The following is a 20,143-nucleotide window of genomic DNA, read 5'->3' on the forward strand; positions in this document are numbered from 1 at the left end:
ACTAATAAATTCACCCGGAACTTCGGAAGGACTTCATTAAAGATCGTCCTTCAGCGGATACAGGATCTCTAGGAACGTTCACAGAATCTGATCCGGGCAGAGCATTGGATTACGTTGAACATAAAATCTTGTTATTAAAACTAAGGAAATCCATAATAAATACCTCAAAACGTTGTAATTGATTTGATTTCCTCTGATGTAACCGAAAGGCTGTAGGGTAAGCAAAAAAGGCATAGTCTCGAAGTTTATGTACCGTAATGGGTGTCTTACAGGGCGTCACTTTTGATCCCTTCCTATTTTTGTTGTATATTAGTGTTTAAAAAAGCCTAGATCCTAACTTATTTCAATCACATCTACACTCGCGTGAGCGATTTATTGTTTTAATATCATATTTTTCCCATATGTTAGCTTTAGTCTGCGTAAACGGATGTTGTAGCTCATTTAACTTGAGTGTATATCTATAGCAACACTAAAATTTCATCATCACTCACACATGGTTGTCAACGCGTAACTTTCATGTAAAACTTTATAAAGTTATTTCTCTTGTTATTATCATGAACACCTAATACGCCACCGGCAATCGTTCCATCTATTCTTCTTTATAGAAACAAATTATTAATTTATAGCAAATTGTTTTTTTTCGGATTGCGTGTAGCTGATTAACCCTAATGATTTTAACAGCATAATGCGGGCTTGTTGGCGTGCCACGCAATGGGGCTCTGCTAAGAACAGTTTGAGCCCTAGGGCTCGAACAAGCGAAGGGATCGTCGGCCTGAGGGCGCCTCATGTAAGGCCGAACCTCGGCTCAAGCAACTATTGGAGTGAAAGGGTTTCGGACGGTGCTTCGTCCGCACACCTCCGAAGCCGTGGTGTGAGCCGACGTCCGGATGAGGTCAGAAGTCGGGGACCTCGTCTTCGCCGGCGAAGACGTTGTGCAGGTGTGTCCTGATAGCGAGCATTGTCAGTAGTAATCTGATCGTCAGGGGCGTGAAGGATATGTTTAGAACTCGTCTTCTTGGATGTTTATACGCTTACCGTTTCATCATTCCATATAGCGTGCAACTGCGTCCCGAGCATCACGAGGGTGAATATCGCGAACAACAGCGCCTCGGCGATGAGGAATAGCAGCAAGACAACGGTCGCCGGCGGGGAATATGTGCTGCAATCTCGCCACTCGTGTCGGATGCATGTCACGAACTGGTACACTGACAGCGTCAGCGAGTGGATCGATATAGCTGCTATGTAGAACTGTAAAATAGCACAGTACATGTGTCATTATTGACGGCCAGCAACCCTGCTTTCTAAGTCCAATGCCGTGGGTTCGATTCCCACAACTGGAAAATGTTTGTGTGATGAACATGAGTGTTTTTCAGTGTCTGGGTGTTTATCTGTATATTATAAGTATTTATGTCTTATGTGTATTATAGTCATAAAGATATTAATCAGCTATCTAAGTACCCATAATACTACGCTTACTTTGGGGCTAGATGGCGATGTGTGTATTGTGGTAGTATATTTATTTTTATTTATTTATTTATTATTGTGTAAGGAAGTGAAATTATATGGTGGCTTCGTAGGTCTATAATAAACTAGCGGTTGGGAAACCAGTTCGGATAAGTATTTTTTTTATAAACAAACTTATTCATGACACATCGCGGTCACACGGCCTCTAACTTCGTTTTCTCGGCACAAATCTTGAACAAAGCGTTATGTTAAATAGCCTATCCAGAATTAGGCTAAAAAGTGCAAAAAGAACATTTCAAATCCATGTAATTTAACAAAATGCAAACTCTTATTTTTCGTTATTATAGGTATATGCTTAGTAATGTATAAATTATACAGTTTTAGGAACTGGATTGACATAGCTGTTATGTAAAACTGTGTCACAGTCGCATAATATCACAATAATTATAGCCGAAAATCACGCTAACCTAAATTTATACTAGCCATACTAAAAACCCTTCCCTACTTCACGATGTGAATTTTACTATCCAACCAAATAAAAGCTGTAAAGTTTATCTACATAAGATTTTATTCATAATAAACGAGTCAGTTTTTTATTTTTGTAAGAATCATTATTTAATAACATTGAAATGATACTCAAAGATCACATTTTAATTTCTGCGACTTAAAAAGCGTTATCGTTTTTTTCCCTATAAGACTTATAAAGCCATGCCATGTCAGCAAGATTAATAAAAGATTATGAAGCACAAAGAATAACGTACAAACTCACCGTAAACAGAACGAAATACTTTTGATTGTTCTCGCCGACGCAGTTGTTAACCCATGGGCAATGATGATCCATCTTTCTTATACAGCGTTGGCACACCGAGCAATGGTGGGCCCTTTCGGGTTTGATGCTGCAGCATTTAGTGCATTTGAATATCACCTGACCCTCGCGGAAACTCATCTGTTTTATCATCTCTTTGGTCGCGTTGCCTTTTGGTACAGCACCCTGATAATAGCACAAAATAGGTTATACTATAGTACAGTAGTGTTACTATATAAGTCGAAAAGCCTTGCTCGCCCTTGGTATCAAATTCAGTAATAATCATAATGTGAACCAATGGACGTCCGCAGCTGGAAATAGGTCCTTTATGCGGAGTTTCAAAACAACGTTCTTGTGCTACTCCAGCGGTTTTTTGCGAATCGTTTAATGCTATCTGTCGAGGGCCTGCCACCATTTACGGGTGCAAGGTCACTATTTAAGTAGTTTGGAAGCCCAACATTCATCGGTCCTCCGAACTATGTGTCCCGCCTTTTGCCACTCCAGCTTCGCGGCTTTTTAAGCTATGCCGGTAACTCTGGCACTTTTACGGATCTCCTTATTACTGATTTGGTCCTTGTGTGAAGAGTTTTATTACTACTACTACTATTAAACTAAAATAATCGATACAAATCAGTAATTAAAAAATTTAATTGAGAATCGGGGCTATAGTCTCTGTTGTGTAGTGTTAAGACACGTATGAGACGTTAAACCATATTATAAACCAGTTGAATTTGCAGAAAATAACATCAGAAGTGGGATCGTCTGAGAATAATTGTAATTTATAGATTTTAAACTATCCTACAGGAACCTAGAGCGAATTGGTGGACTTTACAAGCCTATGAGAAGATTTAGAAGAACTTTCAGGCATGCTGGTTCCCTCACGATGTTTTCCTTCACCGTTAGCTTTAACGGTGAAGGAAAAAATCGTTAGTGTGCTAGTTAATTGCATTAATTAAAAACGCAGGCTAACACCACTCATCTTGAATCTTCGAGATGGGCATAGGATACTTTTCATCCAAAGAAAACTAACGCTTCACGTAGGATTTAAAAAAAAATTAAGAGTAAAACCTAGCTTGTACAGCATTTAAAAACTTACGGGATCCGTAAACATAGTGCGCAGGTGCGACGCAAAAGCGAGGAAAGCAAAGCACTGGAAGATCAGTATGTTGATATAACTGTATATGGGATATGTCGACACGCCGGGAAGTAGCATGACCATCATAACGACGAACTCCGCGTAGAGTATTAGCAGCCATGTCAGTAGCGCGCATATTAACCCGCATATGTCCTGTAAATAAAGGGAGAAAAAAACACTTTATTTATGATGCCGCATAAATAAAGTGTTTTTATCAGAGTACAGTCCTCACCTCCACTGTTCTTCCCGCGGGTGTCGTACAAGGCGACTATGGGAATAAATTCAAAAATTCAAAATTCAAAATTCATTTATTTCAAGTAGGCCTAATATAAGCACTTTTGAATCGTCAAATCTGTCTGTGTGTAGTAAGTCTACCACCGGTTCGGAAGGCATATTCTACCGAGAAGAAGCCGGCAAGAAACTCAGCAGTTGCTCTTTTTCAATGTCAACAATTTACATTTTACATTTTAACATTCATTTCTCTATCTTGTGAGAGATGAAAGCGGAGCCGGATGCTTCCAAGCAACCATGTCATTAAGAAACTCATCAATTGTATGAAAACCTCGCTGTAATAATTGTGTTTTAACACATTCTTTAAACTTATGCATTGGAAGGTCCAACATTACCTTAGGAGTCATATTATAAAAGCGTATACTCAATCCCACAAATGACTTCTGCACCTTTCGCAGACGACATGCATGCGAATATATAATATAATTTACTGTGAGATGGTGATAACAAAAGAAAAATTACCCGGCTAAGTTTGTTGTGGGCTCTTCTTAGACCAGGGCGCTTTTGGAACCCTCGTAGCTTTAGTTTTAAGTTGACGAACGAAGTTATCACCATCCCCTTACGCAGTGGCGTGCATAGCCCTTGGGCCCAGGGTATGCACAAGGTGTTCAGCACAAACATAAAGTAAAATTAAAATTTAGATTTTAGATAGGTAGGTATGTCGGTTTATAGTCAAATTATTTTACGAAAGTTATATTTTTGATTGATTTAATACTATCGTCTATCTACTGCTAATTGAATAAAAGTACATACCCTGATTTACGTCACAAAATTATGACACACCATTCGGCAGCATTTTCTAAGCACACTGATGATGATAATATTTTTCCAACATATCATGTTTTTAGCGTCTTTATGAAAATTATTAAGATCACAATATCCTTTATCATTCCACACTTTACGTATATTGGACAATAAAACAAAAGGAAAGCAAAATAATAGATTGGTAACTACAAAGCCGCTTAGCCAAGAAAAGTTTTCGTAATATTTATTATTAAACATACGTGTTACTTTATCACCTTTTTTTGGGATATTTGTAACATTGGTACACTCCTTCCTTTGCGAATGATTTCTAATTTTACGACATAGGGATAGAAATTAAAGTTTTCTCTAAGTACTTTTTCCAGGCACACTGAACCCAAACAAAGACCGCACGAATATGCTTTCATTATAAAATGAATGAATAAACTATAAATTAACCCTAACACATTAAACTATCACTACTCAAACTTTTACTAAAGGTTAAAGTTACTGAATTTATGCACTTGAACCGTTTATTTATCACCAACGCCATACAGCATTGTTCGAAGGTAAACAATAATGGCGATTGAATATGCTATAGATAATATTGCAATCGAAATTAGTCAAAATAGTCTTTAATTTTTTGTAAGTATGGGTACGATCGCTATTTTATTTTGATATGTAAACAATAAATAGAAACCATATTTATTGTTAACTCTCTCACTTTCCAATGATTCCTGGAAAACCTAAATTATTCATTTTTCAAAATTTAGACAGCGTTGAAAATAATCTATGAAACCATTCATAGATTATTTTCAAAACGAAAGACTAACTCGATAATATTAGTTCCTTAATTTTCTTAAAAGACACTAAAAGGTATTTACATTTGTGAATGATGTTTTTAATTCTAAAAAAAGAATAATGACCGTTAACAACAATAACAAACCAAGCAAATCATTTTATTCATAAAAAAATCAAACACGTAATTGATTATCCACTTCCGTAAGCAGTGCTTATAGACACCCATACATAGAGAATTTATGAATGAAACTGTTCTTGTGTGAACTAATGCTAATCTTGTAAGTACAAGCGCACGATTATAACATTACACGACACACACTACTAACTTGCACGCACACATCTAGCAGAACGATTCTTTTTTTGGGCGTGCTTATTTTATTTGATATTTCTATGCAACAGTAGAGGGCGTCATATGTCGAGTGATTCTTAATAATGGATTTACCCTGCAATCGATAACATGAGATTTAAATAATAATATAGGTATTTTTACGTGTTTTAAAAGGTAAATGTTTAGCGTTTACGGTTAAAAATTAAAATACGAAGTAGATTTTATTTTGTACGCTATGCGCCTCGCGCGCGCTGGTTGCGCTGTCGCCTGTCTAGCGACAATTGACCTAGAAGTTTGGCCGCTCATTACTAGATGGCGCTTTCATACATTTTTTACTTAGTGTTTTTTTAATTACAAAACTTTAATGGTCCTATCTGAAGGCTCTTTAAGACCCTGAGGGTAGGGTATGCACTGCTTATTTGCATATATGCAATTCACGCCACTGCTCTTACGATTATGTAAACATTTGAATTTTGAACATATCAGAGAACGGGCTGTGCTACTACTGCCATATTCTGCGATCACCAACGGTAGAGGCCTTTAGATTGGACTGCCATAGGATAGATATTTAATATTAGGAACTGAAAACTTAGAACAGGTGGAAAACGTGGGATTTATCTAGAACCAACTAAATTTGTTAGAACTAAATCTATATGATGCAGACATTCAAATATCTTGAATGCCCTTACGGCTTCAGTCATTTGGATTCCATAAAATCAAGAATGAACAGGCATCTTCTGGACAAGCGCGCTCTACCTTAGGACGCTCACTTACCATCACTTGTGGGAACTGGTTTAACTATTTCAAAAAACACAATTATAACCTGTATTAAAAAAACACTAAATATAAATGGAACCTATTTCAGTTCTCCAAGATCAACAAGTTGTTCAAGAAAAGTCAAAGTAAGCAATGTAAATACATAAAAGAGCGCATGAAATAGTAAACCTCCGTCTTTTTTTTTTTAAACATATATTAAATAGTCTAAGTTTTAAAACGGCTATTACAATAATTATCATCATCATCATCATCTCAAAACAATGAAAGTAAATATGTATGAACGTTTCCGTAAAATGTATGAATAGAGATCTATTTGAACAAAAAACCACACAAATCGAGTGCGCGATGATTTATAATTGCGAGGTATGGGGCTCAGTTACAACAAACGACATATGAAAATAACTTATGGGGATTATGCCTACATTTGTGTCTTATAATCCATATTTTTTTTCCATTACGTGCCTCAAAGAGCCCTTTAAGCTGTCGGTTATTATTACACCCTACGTAGGGCTAAGTTTTTTGTGGGCTTCTTCTTAAACCAGGGCACCTTTGGTACCCTCGTAGCTTTAGTTTTAAGTTACGTACGTAGTTACCATCTTCTCACTTACATGTTACGCATCGAAAAAAGCCTTCTATGGAACATAGTAACATTTGACTAAAAGAATAATAAAAAAGCTCCACTCATAATATAATTAAAATATTGGTGTGGTTAAAAATTAACATTAAAGAACACAAATGGTAATTTCGTATGGAAAATGGCACTTCGGTTCCATTTCTACCGATAGGTGCTGATCGATTAGTATTCATTATAATCGTTTATGAATAAGTGTAAGTTTAAAAGGTGGGTGATAAAATCTTATGAATAATTGCAAGTTCAATAGGTGTCACTGGATAAATATGAGTGATGACTGATAATCTGTTATGAAAAAGTAGTTGTGCTTTCAATGGCATTCGATTAGGATGTATGATAATAGCTTTTGAATAAGTGTAGCAAAGTTCATCGGGTCATCTAAACTACTTTTGTATGTATTATGTTCTCTCCATAAACAGGAAGGTGACGTTACATTTCGTAAGGTCACCTTGGAATAAATGTACTTTGAATTCTGAATAACATAATACACAATCCATACATGCTATTATTAAAAATGCTAAAGTATTTCTGTTTTTGTCTTTATAACAAATACACGCTCCCTTATTTCTGAAGGGTCATAGCTTCTAGGGGACGAAATCTGGCACGGGGATATTTTACATCCTAGACTCAAAGATATATTACTTTATATTAAAAGAAAATAAAGTATTCCCAAGGGATTTCAAGTTCAATAATTCATCAACGTGTGAAAACGACTTTCCTTAATAATTGAGATTTCGATTTAATTCTAAATATTATAAATAATTTGCAGTAAAGGGCTAACTTAAAGTGGAATAAAAAAATAGAATTATATTAAATACGCAGCCAATTAAATACGTATAATAACCATGTATTGTACGTATTTAATTTAATTTCACAAAAAAACTATTAATAAATACTTATGTAATACAAGCGGACCCCAGCGCCATCTGTCGGGCTGATTTGTGAACCTAAACCATCCAGGGTGCCACCCAAACGCATACCAAAAAATCATTCAAATCGGTCCAGCCGTTTATTCGGTCCAGGAGTTCAGTGACATACACACGCACAAAAGAAATATATATAAAGATTTATTTAACAATAAAAAAGTGCATAAATTCCTATACCTTACTATTATTAGTTTTGACAATTGAAAGCATGAAAGGAATTATTGAATTGATGAGTTTGAATTTGGCTTAGCTATAAATAATTCGGGAACTTGGCTTGCTTTGCAACTGTCAGAAACGCCATAACCAAAATAATATAAATCAAGATTCTTATTCTGTTTAATTATAGCTCAGTAGGTACTTGATAGGTACTTACACCTAACACGACTAAACTATCAAATACTAATTTTTCTAACACAATTTCAGTTCTCGGATCTAAACTTGATGACTATCAATTTTACTTGTACTAGCATACTTTTTGTCCTGGAAATGTAGTATATAAATATAATGCTCAAAGGGTTTTTAAGAACCTAAATTCGTTCGCCGAAATTGCCGGGCCTCAGGTAAGTATAAAATAATCACTAGAGTATTGATATAAAGAACAACAGCCATCGGAAGCCTGAAACAGTTCTTAGCCCAAAGGAAATTTATGCCGAGCGAGTTTGATAACATTAGTTCTTTCAAGTTTATTTCAAAATCAAAATAGCTTACGAAAAAGGTTATGAACTTATGATGCAATTTTAAAACTATTATTAAAATATCCGAAGAATTCATCTTTGAACATTTTTATTTTTAATATTATTACCTACTACTACTATGTAGTTTAATCTCCTTTTATAAAAATACTTTTATCTGATGTGTGTGATGTTACTTAAGAATTTCAAAAAAATCTGTTAACAGTATTTTTTTATCTGGAACATCAAATTTACTTTTGCGAAGTATATTTTTGCATAAATAATTGCAATATTTTAAAAAAGCCGATGGAGCATGCCGGCGCGTCGTGCTTTTGTTATATACTACAAAATCTTTATATATATATTTGTTGTGTGCGTGTGTATGTCACTGAACTCCTCCTAACGGCTGGACCGATTTGAATGAATTTTTTGGTATGCATTTGAGTGGCACAATGGGTGGTTTAGATTCACAAATCAGCTCGACAGATGGCGCTGGGGTCCGCTAGTATCTAACCAGAGACCAGTGCCCTAAAGTGGGCTGATAATTATAATGATGATGATTGTATTGGCTCATAGAAAAAGAGTTTCAGAAATATGCATTTGTTATAATTTCAATTATGAAATAACAAACGTTTTCGTTTAAAAGTGGCAGTAATGATTTCTTGAACTTTTTAAAATCTCATAATTTTAATATACCTTTATACACCATGCTTTGCCACCGCAACATCGGTTATGCATATCGCGATCCAACCTGGTGAGGACCATACACTCCGGATCTATCTGATACTGGCTTTCCATTTCATCTTCATCGGTGCTGTCATAGAACTCTCGTATCATTTAGTTTTGCCTGGAAAAGAAAATGTTTACTCATTAGTAATTTGGGTACCCCTTTTTCATTGTCATTTGTCATTGGCCTTATCTGACTTTCATTTGATTTTCAGCGACCAAAATATTGGGGAACACCTCATTCAGTAAGTTTTAGGTTTAAACCTAAATTATCAAGGTTCAGCAAATCCAACTATCCCAAACATTAAAAATTGTCATTTGTAAACACTGATCAAGAATCAATCAGCTTTTCAGATTTATTGAAAAAAAAAATTAGAATATTTAAAAAATATATATAAATTAAGTGTTGAAAAATGTGTGTTAAGCATGAAAGCATGAACTATCAATGCACAAGTAGGCTTTGACTACATGGAAACACTTAAAAGTACCAGGTCTCTGCCAAAAGATGCAAGTGAAATATCATTGCATATCATCTGTTATTAGTTATTAACCTCCACAAGAAGGCTTAATATGTTCAGTAAAATGGTGCTGTGTTTATTTTTAATTCCACTACAAGTTAGCCCCTGAATGTCACCTGTTAGGGGTATAGTAGTTATAAGCTTGTGTAGCTTAAACTATCAGGCTGCACGTCTTTGTCAGTATAGTGGTACTTAGTCATTGCCTAACAATCTTCAACCAGACCAAACTAGAGGAATACAAAAATTGTAAATGCCCAAGTTGCCCCACAAGGGAAAGAACCTGGACCCTTCCACTTATAAGACCACAATGTGGGTGTTTATTTGTTTGTTTGTTACCTTTGAGTGGCTCACAGTGCACAAATCTGGACATTTTTTGCACATTTAAAAAAAAAACAAACAAAAGCAGATGGAATTGCATGCAAATCATGAAAATGCAATACACGTTGTCAGAGGTACAAAGCCTTAAGGACTTATGATAGGGAACATGGTTAGAAAAGGATGACCCAAATTGATCATGATAATCTAAAATAAACGCGAGCGAAAGAGCTAGTATTTAAAAATGTGAAACGCCAGATTTAATTTCCTAAGAAATAATAAGTTATTATAAAATTAGATGCATCCCTCTGAAATAACAAACCAAAAATAAAACAGTACTTCATATTTATTTCATTGTAGTGTATACTAATGCATTTGCAACTGGAAATGATACATTTATGAGGCTACATTTTACACACAGAATGTACTGAGAGACATCGCAATGATCACAAGCCTTTATGATTGGGTGATACAATTCTACATTAGCTTTAGTTCGCATTTCAAGATGTTCTTGTCAGTATGAAATATTCATTTGCATGGTGTAAAGATAAATTCAATGAGCATATATTATTATAATAAAAACTTGATTTTATCCATGACTTTCTCAGGTACTTGCCAGGATTACAAATGAGAATCTTAAAACCAAACTGCACTATTACAGTGCTAATGTGCTGTATTATTTAACTGTACGCCCCATCATAATCTGTTTTAAGATTATGAGTTCAGACTTTAGCTCTCTTCAACTAAATTTATTTTGAGTGAATTTATGTAAGGCAGAAAATATTTGAATCTTCACTGCATTGTATACATAGTTAAAGAAGGTTAAGATATACTTTGCCCAGTCAAATATTAGACAATAAGCAACCTTCATCAGATTTTTAGTTATCATTTGATTATAAAGACAGACCTGCCACTGGTTGAATACTGCCTGAGCAAGAATCAATCCTGGTAAAAATAATCAATATGTACAGATACCTCAAAGCAGTTGCATTATACATATTATATTACAGATTGCCAAAACGCATAGCAAATTGATTTATAGATTGTTAATCAGCCAGAAATCAGACTGAGCAAAATAAAAAGACAAGGCATGACCAATTTATATGGAAATTTTAGAATGAATACATCATTTAAAGACAATAAATATGATTTACCAGAAGATCTAAAGAAAACTTTTCAAGTGTGCAAATTTGAACGATTTATTAGAAAAAAATTAGGAATAGAATTATAAAGAAAATATTAGAAAAAAGTTCACATGGCATATTGCATTGAAGAAATAAAAAAAAAAAAAATTCTCACACAGCTAATTTATTAGTCTTTTGTCTTTTGCTAAACGAGACCACTTTAACTTTTCAGGTTTCCAAGTGATTGCTTGTTACTGATGACTTTAACCTTAAATTTGTAGTGAAGCTTTGCCATTCAATTGGCAACATAAGGAAAGGATAGCAATACTTTTAGATCTGTCAATTAGGTAAGAGAATTAACTGTACATTAATGTTACTACAGGCACAAACACTGCATCAGACAACTAATATATATATTGTTAGTAAATAAAATTACTGATTGATTAATGTTATGTTTTTACTCTAGAATACCTTGGAAGATACTGGAGCTAATATTGCTCTAGTATAAATAGACACTACTTTTAACACAAGCAAATAAATTCCATAATATTCGGAACAGGCAGTTTCCGAGAAAGAAGGGCTTTAGTCTTTGACCCGTTTGCCTGTTTATTTGAAAAATAAACACCTACCAAAGTATATTTCAAGACTTCAAAATAAAGTTTATAAATAGTCTACTAATGTCACAAAATTCATAAACAATCTAATCTGAAGACGTCAGATCAGTGAGTAGTTATAACAGTGAATATTAACAGGGAACATGAAGAAAAAGTAAGCGTGGATATCTTTCATTTTCAATTGAAATATATATTTAATAAATAGAGATATAACAAATGTGAAACTAGACATATTCCTAACCAATATTTTGTGAAGTTTAAAGTTCTTAAAGATATTTGCTTCCTACTATGGTGAAATGAAATCAAAGCTTCTTATGACAATATTTTGAAATGTTAAGTTTGATTATTTTTTATCGTCGAATTATTTGAGTTACGTAAAGAAACTCATGACAGAGTAATTCCAATTAAGTTGTTACTAATATCACTTTTTCTTGTAAATATTTAATCAAATTTGCATAGAAAACCGAAATAGTGAAAGAATGTATATTATTTTAATAAATCGTTATAACTTCGCTATGCAATGGAAGTTTCTCATCACGAAGTTAATAAATTGGAGTAGTATAAAGTTAAAAGTACGTTTACGTGAAACTTTGTGACACATTGTAAATTAGGGTTAGAAAACCCAAAATGACTAAAAAATAACACAACTGGTTACATTCTACTGTGACTCTTGTACCTGAGCATCAAAGAAACTCAAAAACAAAGGCTAAACAATACAATAAATCAACAATTTGCGATGAACTCACTCACCGAAAGTATTCCTATAAAAAATGTTATTAATTTGGGGGTCAAGGTTTGTACACAAAACCTTTTACAAGGTTCATATTTTGTCAGCCTTAATTTGAAAGTTATAAGAAGATTTGCTCGGGATTCTATTATTTAATTTCCACTCAGTTTTCCTTTACAGACAAATCCATTCGAAATCAATAAAATGAAACGAAATCGCAAACGCGAATCGCTCGATTACTCGACAGCCGACAATGGCAATCAGGGTTGCCATAATAATTTTCTTCCTTTTTATTAAATATAAAACTTTTTACAAAGTATTCCTTAGATATGTCCAACGAGGATATAAACACAAAGTTGTAGAAAAAAAAGCTGAGTTCCCAAGTTAAAAGTTAAGTATTATTTAATTCAATAAAAGGAAAGCTCGAATATAAATCGTATTTATTTTATTTTTTAGCCTTTAGGACATTATTAAGTGGGGGGGGAGGAATACATTATTGAGAGATGGCAGCACTGTCACGACTTTCCGAATGTCAATTGTCAATTTACCTCTGGGTCAATTGATCAATCCACTCTCCAGAGTTTTGTCAATATTTGGCACGTTCAAATGAGTTGTGAATGTGTTACTTCATTTTGAATTTAAATTTGCCTACATAAATCAATTAATTTGGTAAATAAGTAACCGTATTGTTACTGCCGGTAATTTCAAGTTGAATTACCAAATTTTAATCAATTGAGTTCGAGACGAAAACGAATTATGCCACCGGTAAGAATAAAATAACGGAGAAAATAAATCTTTTTAAATACGTATAACCTCACCACGTATACAAGGTTTTTTACATTCGCCCACATTTACAACCTAATTTATGAGTTGTTAAATTTTCTCCTGCGGTCCATTTCGCGAGCTAGGAATAAATATAAGTAGCACAGGTGCCAAATCGATAGATAATAATCATAGACATAAATTTTTACTTTGTTTTTTTTAGTGCACTAGTAACTGCAATTTACCATTTACATCAGGTACCCTTTAGACAACTTTTTAGGTACTATGTATAATTAAAATTCATAAAAAATAAACCGTACTTTATGCATTTTATTGTGGTTAGATTTGTTTCCATGAATCCTTTATAAAATCAATTCAAGGATTGTCAAGCTAAATGGGCATTTAACAATTTGCTGTAACTTTGTAGTATTGGAAGGATTATAATATATATAGTGATAAACAGCTAAGACGTCGGGAGGCATGTTTGCATTGTTCGAGTCCATGTAGGACTAGAGTGGATTGATAATACATTGGTTATTAATCAAAAATAATTTTAATTGTTTCTTGAAAACTATCTATTAACTAATTAAGGGTATTTTTAAAATCCTCATCAATTTAATAAAATATCTGGCAAATATGAATTTATAGTTATCAATAGTTTGGTTATTTATCCACTTTATAAAATTACTGTAACAATAGACTATATTATAGTAAATGCAGGGGCAGTCACTAAACATCCTCTGTTTTTAAGTCAAATAAAAAATGTTCTTTGTTTAAACAGATCTGCTAAATAAAGATGTGCATGACTTGCACAGTGATCATTTAGTCATCAGCTTCATCCGTTCTTTTTGCACTTGAATGGGTAGCCACATATTTAGTCCCACATATTAATTATGTGGCTACCCAAGAACGCTAGACTGAATTTTACACAGTTTATAACATAACTCTATAAAGTTCAGTTTCTTAATACATGTTCTGTTGTAGCAGAGCTAAATTCACATACACTGAGGATTTATAACAGTAGATGTGATCACTGCTGAATATCAAGTGTTTGAGTGTACTAACAATGTCTACATTTCTAACAATATTTAAGAAAAGGCCCAACAGGGTAGGTAATACCTTGATTAACTAACTTTGTAGATATACAATTGTAATGCATGATCATAATTGACGGCAGTCGGCAGCAATCCTGCTTTCTGAGTCCAAGGCCATGGGTTCGATTCCCACAAGTGGAAAATGTTTGTGTGGTGATCATAAGTGTTTTCCAGTGTCTGGGTGTTTATCTGTATACTAGAAGTATTTATGTATATTATTCATAAAAATATTCATCAGTCATCTTAGTTCCCATAACACAAGCTACGCTTACTTTGGGGTTAGATGGCGATGTGTGTATTGTCGTAGTATATTTATTATTATTTATACTTTATAATCAAATATTACATCACTATTTTAAAACATACTTTAACCATTTTACTGTTTATATGACTGCATTTTATAGTCAGTGTGTTTTGAGGCTATATGGTAATCTATGTTAATAGTGACGATAACATCTAGAGCATTGCGGTTTGTATAAAGCATTCAGTACAAAACAAATGTCACCTAGGATAATAATAATACCTATACAACAAAAGTATTTTGCTGAATTGTATTCTACAAAAAAACACTTATTGGAATATGATTTTGGTTGATTGAAGATATTCTAACTGGAGATATTCTAGTAGAAGTTTGGTGTGACATTATATTGTGCTGTGTTTTTCACTGAGTTCTATGACATATTCTGGACACTTTAGTTAGTGTTCTTAAATCATTTATAGCCATTTTAAAATTTTTTATATTATATTTTATCTACAGAAAGTCAAAGTCCCAACAAAGGGGGCAAAACAGATTCTGACGGAGAATGCAGCAACAGTCAGCTTCTATCGCAACATGGCCCTGGGCGCTGGAGCAGCCTACAACCTTGCTACTCTTGCATTTTACTATGATAGCATGACCACATTAGGCATAGTAAGTCATTTAGTACAGTATACACAAGCTAGCCATTAAGCCATCACATGCAGTGAGCTATCAAACTGCCAATCTGAGATTGTATCCCCGCCAAGACCCCTCACCCCTCTTTTAATAGATATTCTTCTTCTTTCCTGGGCCTGTCTCCGTACTTTTTTGCCCTTAACCGTCGGTTGTATGTGTGGCCGCAGTTAATAGATCTTGTAGACAAGTGTAGAAATGCCACCATTTGGGCATCTTCATATATACTGACTGCATTAGCAGCCTAGAACTAAATTAAATAGGGCAGGGAAAAGGTCAAGTTTTTACAATTGTAAATGAGCGCATTATTATTATTTATTAATGAGTGTTTAGTTAGTGTAATTAACACAAAATAACAATGGACACTTAATTTATAAAAATACATTAGACTGAACACAATGGGACTGTTCGAGCTCCTTTTACAAAATGAGCTGTGCAACAATGTTGCGCCCAGAACAAATAGATACGGCGCATACTTCCTAATTGACCCATGTCAATATGAGAAGAACCCCAATTAAAGCAAGTGATTTAAAAGTTAGAGGTGTGTGCCAGGGTCAAACTTGGCTCCCGTGAAAGTGAAGTCGAAGTCCCACCCACTAAGTTATCGGCGCTTATAGGCGCACCAAACTAAGTGAAAAACAAACTATTTATATTGGATTTTTATAGCAGTTTTACTATTTTGTTACAGGTCATGAATGCCTTTGTGATCGGTATCTACACATTATGCTATCAAACGATGCTGTATATAAGCAGGCCAACCTATTATGAAAATAGCCAGCTTATGGACCCTGGTGTCGATTTAAACATGGAGGGTGGTATGGGAGAGTAAGTTTTTTTTTTATTTCACTACAATTTAGTGCTTGATTGCAATCTAAACTGCTGCTCAGTGATAATGCATTCTAAGATGGTATCAGGCTAACCTGTTATCAGTGGCTTGCACTTCATACAAGTATAAAAGCACTGCCTACCCCAATCTTTTTGAAAGTCCCATAAAGGAGAAGGATTTTTCCATTTCATACCATATTAGGGACTGCAGTTAAACCTTACCGTAATTACTTAGACACACGTTTCTGTCAGTGGGTAGTAACTAGCCACGGCCGAAGCATCTCACCAGACCAGACCAGAGAAAATTCATAAATTAAAAATACCCAAATTGCTTCTGCCATAGATTGATTCCGGGACATCCTACTTAAAATTATAATGCTGCCCCTGAAAGGTCCTAAAGTTGATACAATAATTATTTTTTAATTTACATTTAATGATTCATTTACATTCAATCATCATTGTATTATCCCAAATATGCAAAGTTCATATGGTATAGATCAAAAGCCCAACTCTTTCATAAAGTTTAACAGATATTGATGTTTAGCGCTTAGGTATTTAAAATTATTAATACTCAAGATAGTTTTTATTCTAATAAACTACTTAACAATGGGTTGATATGATGACGATGACAATGAAGAATCTAGTTATTTTTTTTTATAATTCCAAAATTTTTTTACTTTGCTGTTAGATGATTGATTGACAACATTTGTGAACATAGAATACAAGTTAAGGGGGTACCAAATCATTCAATCATTCCTTAAAATGTTCATTTAATTATTTTTCAGGCACGTCAAAGACGTTATCATATTGTCATTGGTCACTCACCTGCTGGCAATTTTTTCCAACTACTTCTGGCTGTTGCTGCTCTTAATGCCACTGAGGGCAGTCTGGCTTCTGTGGACCAACATTCTCGGACCATGGTTCTTCCAATCAGAGCCGGTTGAGTATGAGCTGGATGAGAAGAAGAAGAGAAAAATGGAAAGGAAAATGAACAAACACAATTACCAGTAAATCGATATTTGGTTGTCATGCTGGTGTTAGTGTAGTATGCAATATGAAAATTGAAGTGGTGGGCGGTTGCTACATAACTTTCCCAATTGAAAACGGGATTTTATTGAAGTTTCGATTTTTCTAATTCAAAATTTTCATTATGCATACTACACAGGTTTATCGAAGCGAAGCTTCTCAACGCACATTCAGGCTGTTTGAGACTTTGGACTGAACTCAATTGGTGATCTACTCACATATAGTGAAACGAGCGAGCGGTCGTGTTATTCACATTGTGTTCACATGCGCAAGCCACATCTACCAGGTACTTGTCTTTACTATAAGATTTGCCATTAACCGACTCCAAATAAGAAGATCTAGTGACATTACCCAGTATTGTATCAACACTCAATATTGCAACTAGATGGCGCTCTTTTGATTCGATACAAATCGTTGTTAACTTTCACACATTCGAATAAGGAAACGTAAGAAATATCGCACGACAGGCTCTGAGTGCCAATGGTTTAGTAAACATTATACTCGGGTATTTGTAGGGGTAATTAGGTTAGTAAAAAGTATACTTGCAAGTAGATTGCGAACAAAATACCATTTCTTTGACTACGGATCGGTTTTTAAAATGTCTTAATACACTGTTTTGTGCTGTTTCATTCGTTATCGTTTCAAGATTCGTGCAATAGGTAGGTCAATACATAAAATTTTGGTCACATATTATGCTGTAAGCTCTTCTTGATTGGATGCAGTTATGCGATAATGTATCGAACCGCAATGGACTCTAGCCTTTCTGAGTCCAGTCCATCAGTCATTCTAGCATTAGATATTTTAAGATATAAATGTTGATAAATCCTATTATTGAACTCTATCTTATATACAATGCGTAAAAAGTTTCGCTTCAGTAGGGTGCCCAATGACATCACTTTTTTACGATGTCTAATATCTTCTTTAGGACCCACCAACATCAAATGTATTACTACTTTCTCTATTATTCCCCGCTTTTAATTATTATATTAACAAAAAGCTTCAACTTCTATCATTGGCCTGAAGATAACTGACTATTGGTGCCAATTTTGTAGTACACGTGTCACTAAATCTAAATAGACAGGTTTAAAAATAGTGCATTCCGCTTGGCGGGGAAGAACTAAAACTTGAATACAACTACAAGTTGTCAGTGCTGCAGATGTTTATGAGCGGCGGTGATCATTTAACATCAGGTGACCCACTTGCTCGTTTTCGCGCTATTAATATAAAAAAATATTAAATTAGTTTCGATTGTAAACAACAACAGAATTTGGCTTGGCCTTACTTCTCAATGTAGGAAGATAATAAACTTCTAAAACTAATGATTAACTAAGCTAACGAATTTTATAATTTCTAATGTCCAGATTTTTTTTTTCAATATTTTTATCATCGCGTATTAGACAGTTTTTTTCAAAACGTTTAATAACCAGAACTTGCTTAAGAGTTTTAGGTTTTGGGAATATGGTAGAAACATAGCAGCATTTTAAACTGGTCTACGAAAAAAAGTTTGGTTACCTCTGGTATAACAGAATCGGCACCTAAAGCTAACTTCTTTGCCCGTACCATAAGAGGCTTTCACAGTTTTCCGCATAAGGTGAATCGCATCGATTGTTTTTGGAACGATCTTGCCTAATGCAACCCTGATATAATTTCTTATAATATATTCTGTAATCTAGGAATGTTTTTACTGTCACATAGATGTTCTATAGTCGCTAAGCTCACCTTTCTGTAATATTCGATGTCCAACGGTACTAGCTCAAGCGTATTTATTCGACGAAGTATTATTTGACGTTACGTTGGCTGGTTGAGTTGTTGTTTTACACTGTCGATGACAATTTATAATTAACTCCAAGAAATTCGCAATTTAAGGTAGCCGGTATCCGAAATGCAATATCCTACAGGCATATCCTTTTATTTAATATTATTTGGTGATTTCAGTCGTTTTATCAATGGAGGCAATCAACCAAAAATATTTTTCGCATTTATATCATTATTTGCTTGGATTTTTGTGCGAGATGTTTGAAAAATTCTATAACGAAAAATTTAAATTTGTTTTTTATCTCTTATCTTATTAAAATCTATTAAACTTTAAGCGAATTTTAATATGACTATTTTTGACGAACTAATTCCCATTCCACCACCTTATTGGGTGGATTTCTTAGAAGCAATAGTTACAGTGATTTCATAGTAGTTAGTCGTCAACCAGTCAGTAAGTTAGTGAGTGGTATTCGCTTTTAAATATGTAGAAGAAGATGATTATATATTATAAAAGTACAGTCAAGAATATACTATTTTCATTATATAGTAGTAGAATAATATATACTGTTATGAGATCGCACATCATAAGTATTAATCGTCCAATAATAGATGTTTCATTTTAGTGATTATCTTATACTTACTATACTTTATTTGGACAGTCTTTAATATAAAGTAGATATTGTCATTTGTCGCATACATAAGTATGCCGTAAGTAATATTACTCTTTGATGTTCTGTCTTAGTGCTATGAAAGGATACATAAGATTTTATTTAAGTGACAATGTAATCGGGGCATATATGATTTTGAAGTGAGTACTGTTTGGTTTATATGTATATACGAAGTTTTAGTCATGATTCGTTTGGCTCTGATTATATTCCTCTACTTATTTTACGTATGCGGTTTATCCAGACACAGATGTCATGGTTAAGCGTCCATATATAATGTTATAGTCCGCGAAAAGTCCACTCAGCAACTTGAACAGAACAATCTAGAACAGTTTTAGTAACAACCATATTAGTGAGTTGGAATCGATAAACTTGTATGATAAATGATGCGCTCGACCGTAGCAATAGGAAGATCTTCCTGAAGATCTGGTGTTGTGCTCGGGTACCGAGGTTCGGCCATTTAACTTTGAAAATTTTATACATCAATATAG

The 20,143-nt window shown here is 34.2% G+C and overlaps 2 protein-coding genes across 8 annotated transcripts in view; one reads left to right on the plus strand and one right to left on the minus strand.

Annotated features, from left to right (window-relative positions):
* Positions 1–12,824, minus strand: part of LOC120636696 (palmitoyltransferase ZDHHC3) — a 32,612-nt gene extending 19,788 nt beyond the window's left edge. For 4 of the 5 annotated variants that reach the window (XM_039908283.1, XM_039908282.1, XM_039908281.1 and 1 more), the window contains exons 1-5: positions 12,618–12,824; positions 9,267–9,417; positions 3,366–3,557; positions 2,234–2,455; positions 1,036–1,248 (exon numbers count right to left, since the gene is read on the minus strand). In XM_039908283.1, coding sequence (XP_039764217.1) covers positions 1,036–1,248; positions 2,234–2,455; positions 3,366–3,557; positions 9,267–9,407 — 768 coding nt within the window. In that variant the 5' untranslated portion in view covers positions 9,408–9,417; positions 12,618–12,824. Of the gene's footprint in view, positions 1–1,035; positions 1,249–2,233; positions 2,456–3,365; positions 3,558–9,266; positions 9,418–12,617 lie in introns of those variants that run through there. The other variant, XM_039908280.1, reaches the window with a different exon arrangement.
* A 325-nt stretch (positions 12,825–13,149) lies between these two features.
* On the plus strand, positions 13,150–19,915 carry LOC120636157 (transmembrane protein 208). 3 transcript variants are annotated; one of them, XM_039907490.1, is made up of 5 exons: positions 13,150–13,359; positions 14,341–14,464; positions 15,208–15,360; positions 16,070–16,206; positions 16,992–19,915. In XM_039907490.1, the coding sequence occupies exons 2-5, from the start codon at positions 14,423–14,425 to the stop codon at positions 17,215–17,217; spliced, it is 558 nt and encodes a 185-aa protein (XP_039763424.1). In that variant the 5' UTR covers positions 13,150–13,359; positions 14,341–14,422; the 3' UTR covers positions 17,218–19,915. The 3 variants fall into 3 exon arrangements, with proteins under 3 accessions (XP_039763424.1, XP_039763425.1, XP_039763426.1); XM_039907491.1 differs by having other exon boundaries at positions 14,344–14,464; XM_039907492.1 differs by lacking the exon at positions 14,341–14,464.
* The last annotated feature ends 228 nt before the right edge of the window (positions 19,916–20,143 follow it).

This window comes from Pararge aegeria, chromosome Z (genome assembly GCF_905163445.1).
Source record: "Pararge aegeria chromosome Z, ilParAegt1.1, whole genome shotgun sequence".
In the NCBI taxonomy this organism is placed as follows: domain Eukaryota; kingdom Metazoa; phylum Arthropoda; class Insecta; order Lepidoptera; family Nymphalidae; genus Pararge; species Pararge aegeria.

Bases quoted from the DNA above. Each gene is read 5' to 3' on its own strand.
- LOC120636157 (XM_039907490.1), top strand. From the start codon at position 14,423: ATGTCTACATTTCTAACAATATTTAAGAAAAGGCCCAACAGG. The intron at 14,465-15,207 runs GTAGGTAATACC...TTTTATCTACAG, and splicing joins TTAAGAAAAGGCCCAACAGG to AAAGTCAAAGTCCCAACAAA. The intron at 15,361-16,069 runs GTAAGTCATTTA...ATTTTGTTACAG, and splicing joins GCATGACCACATTAGGCATA to GTCATGAATGCCTTTGTGAT.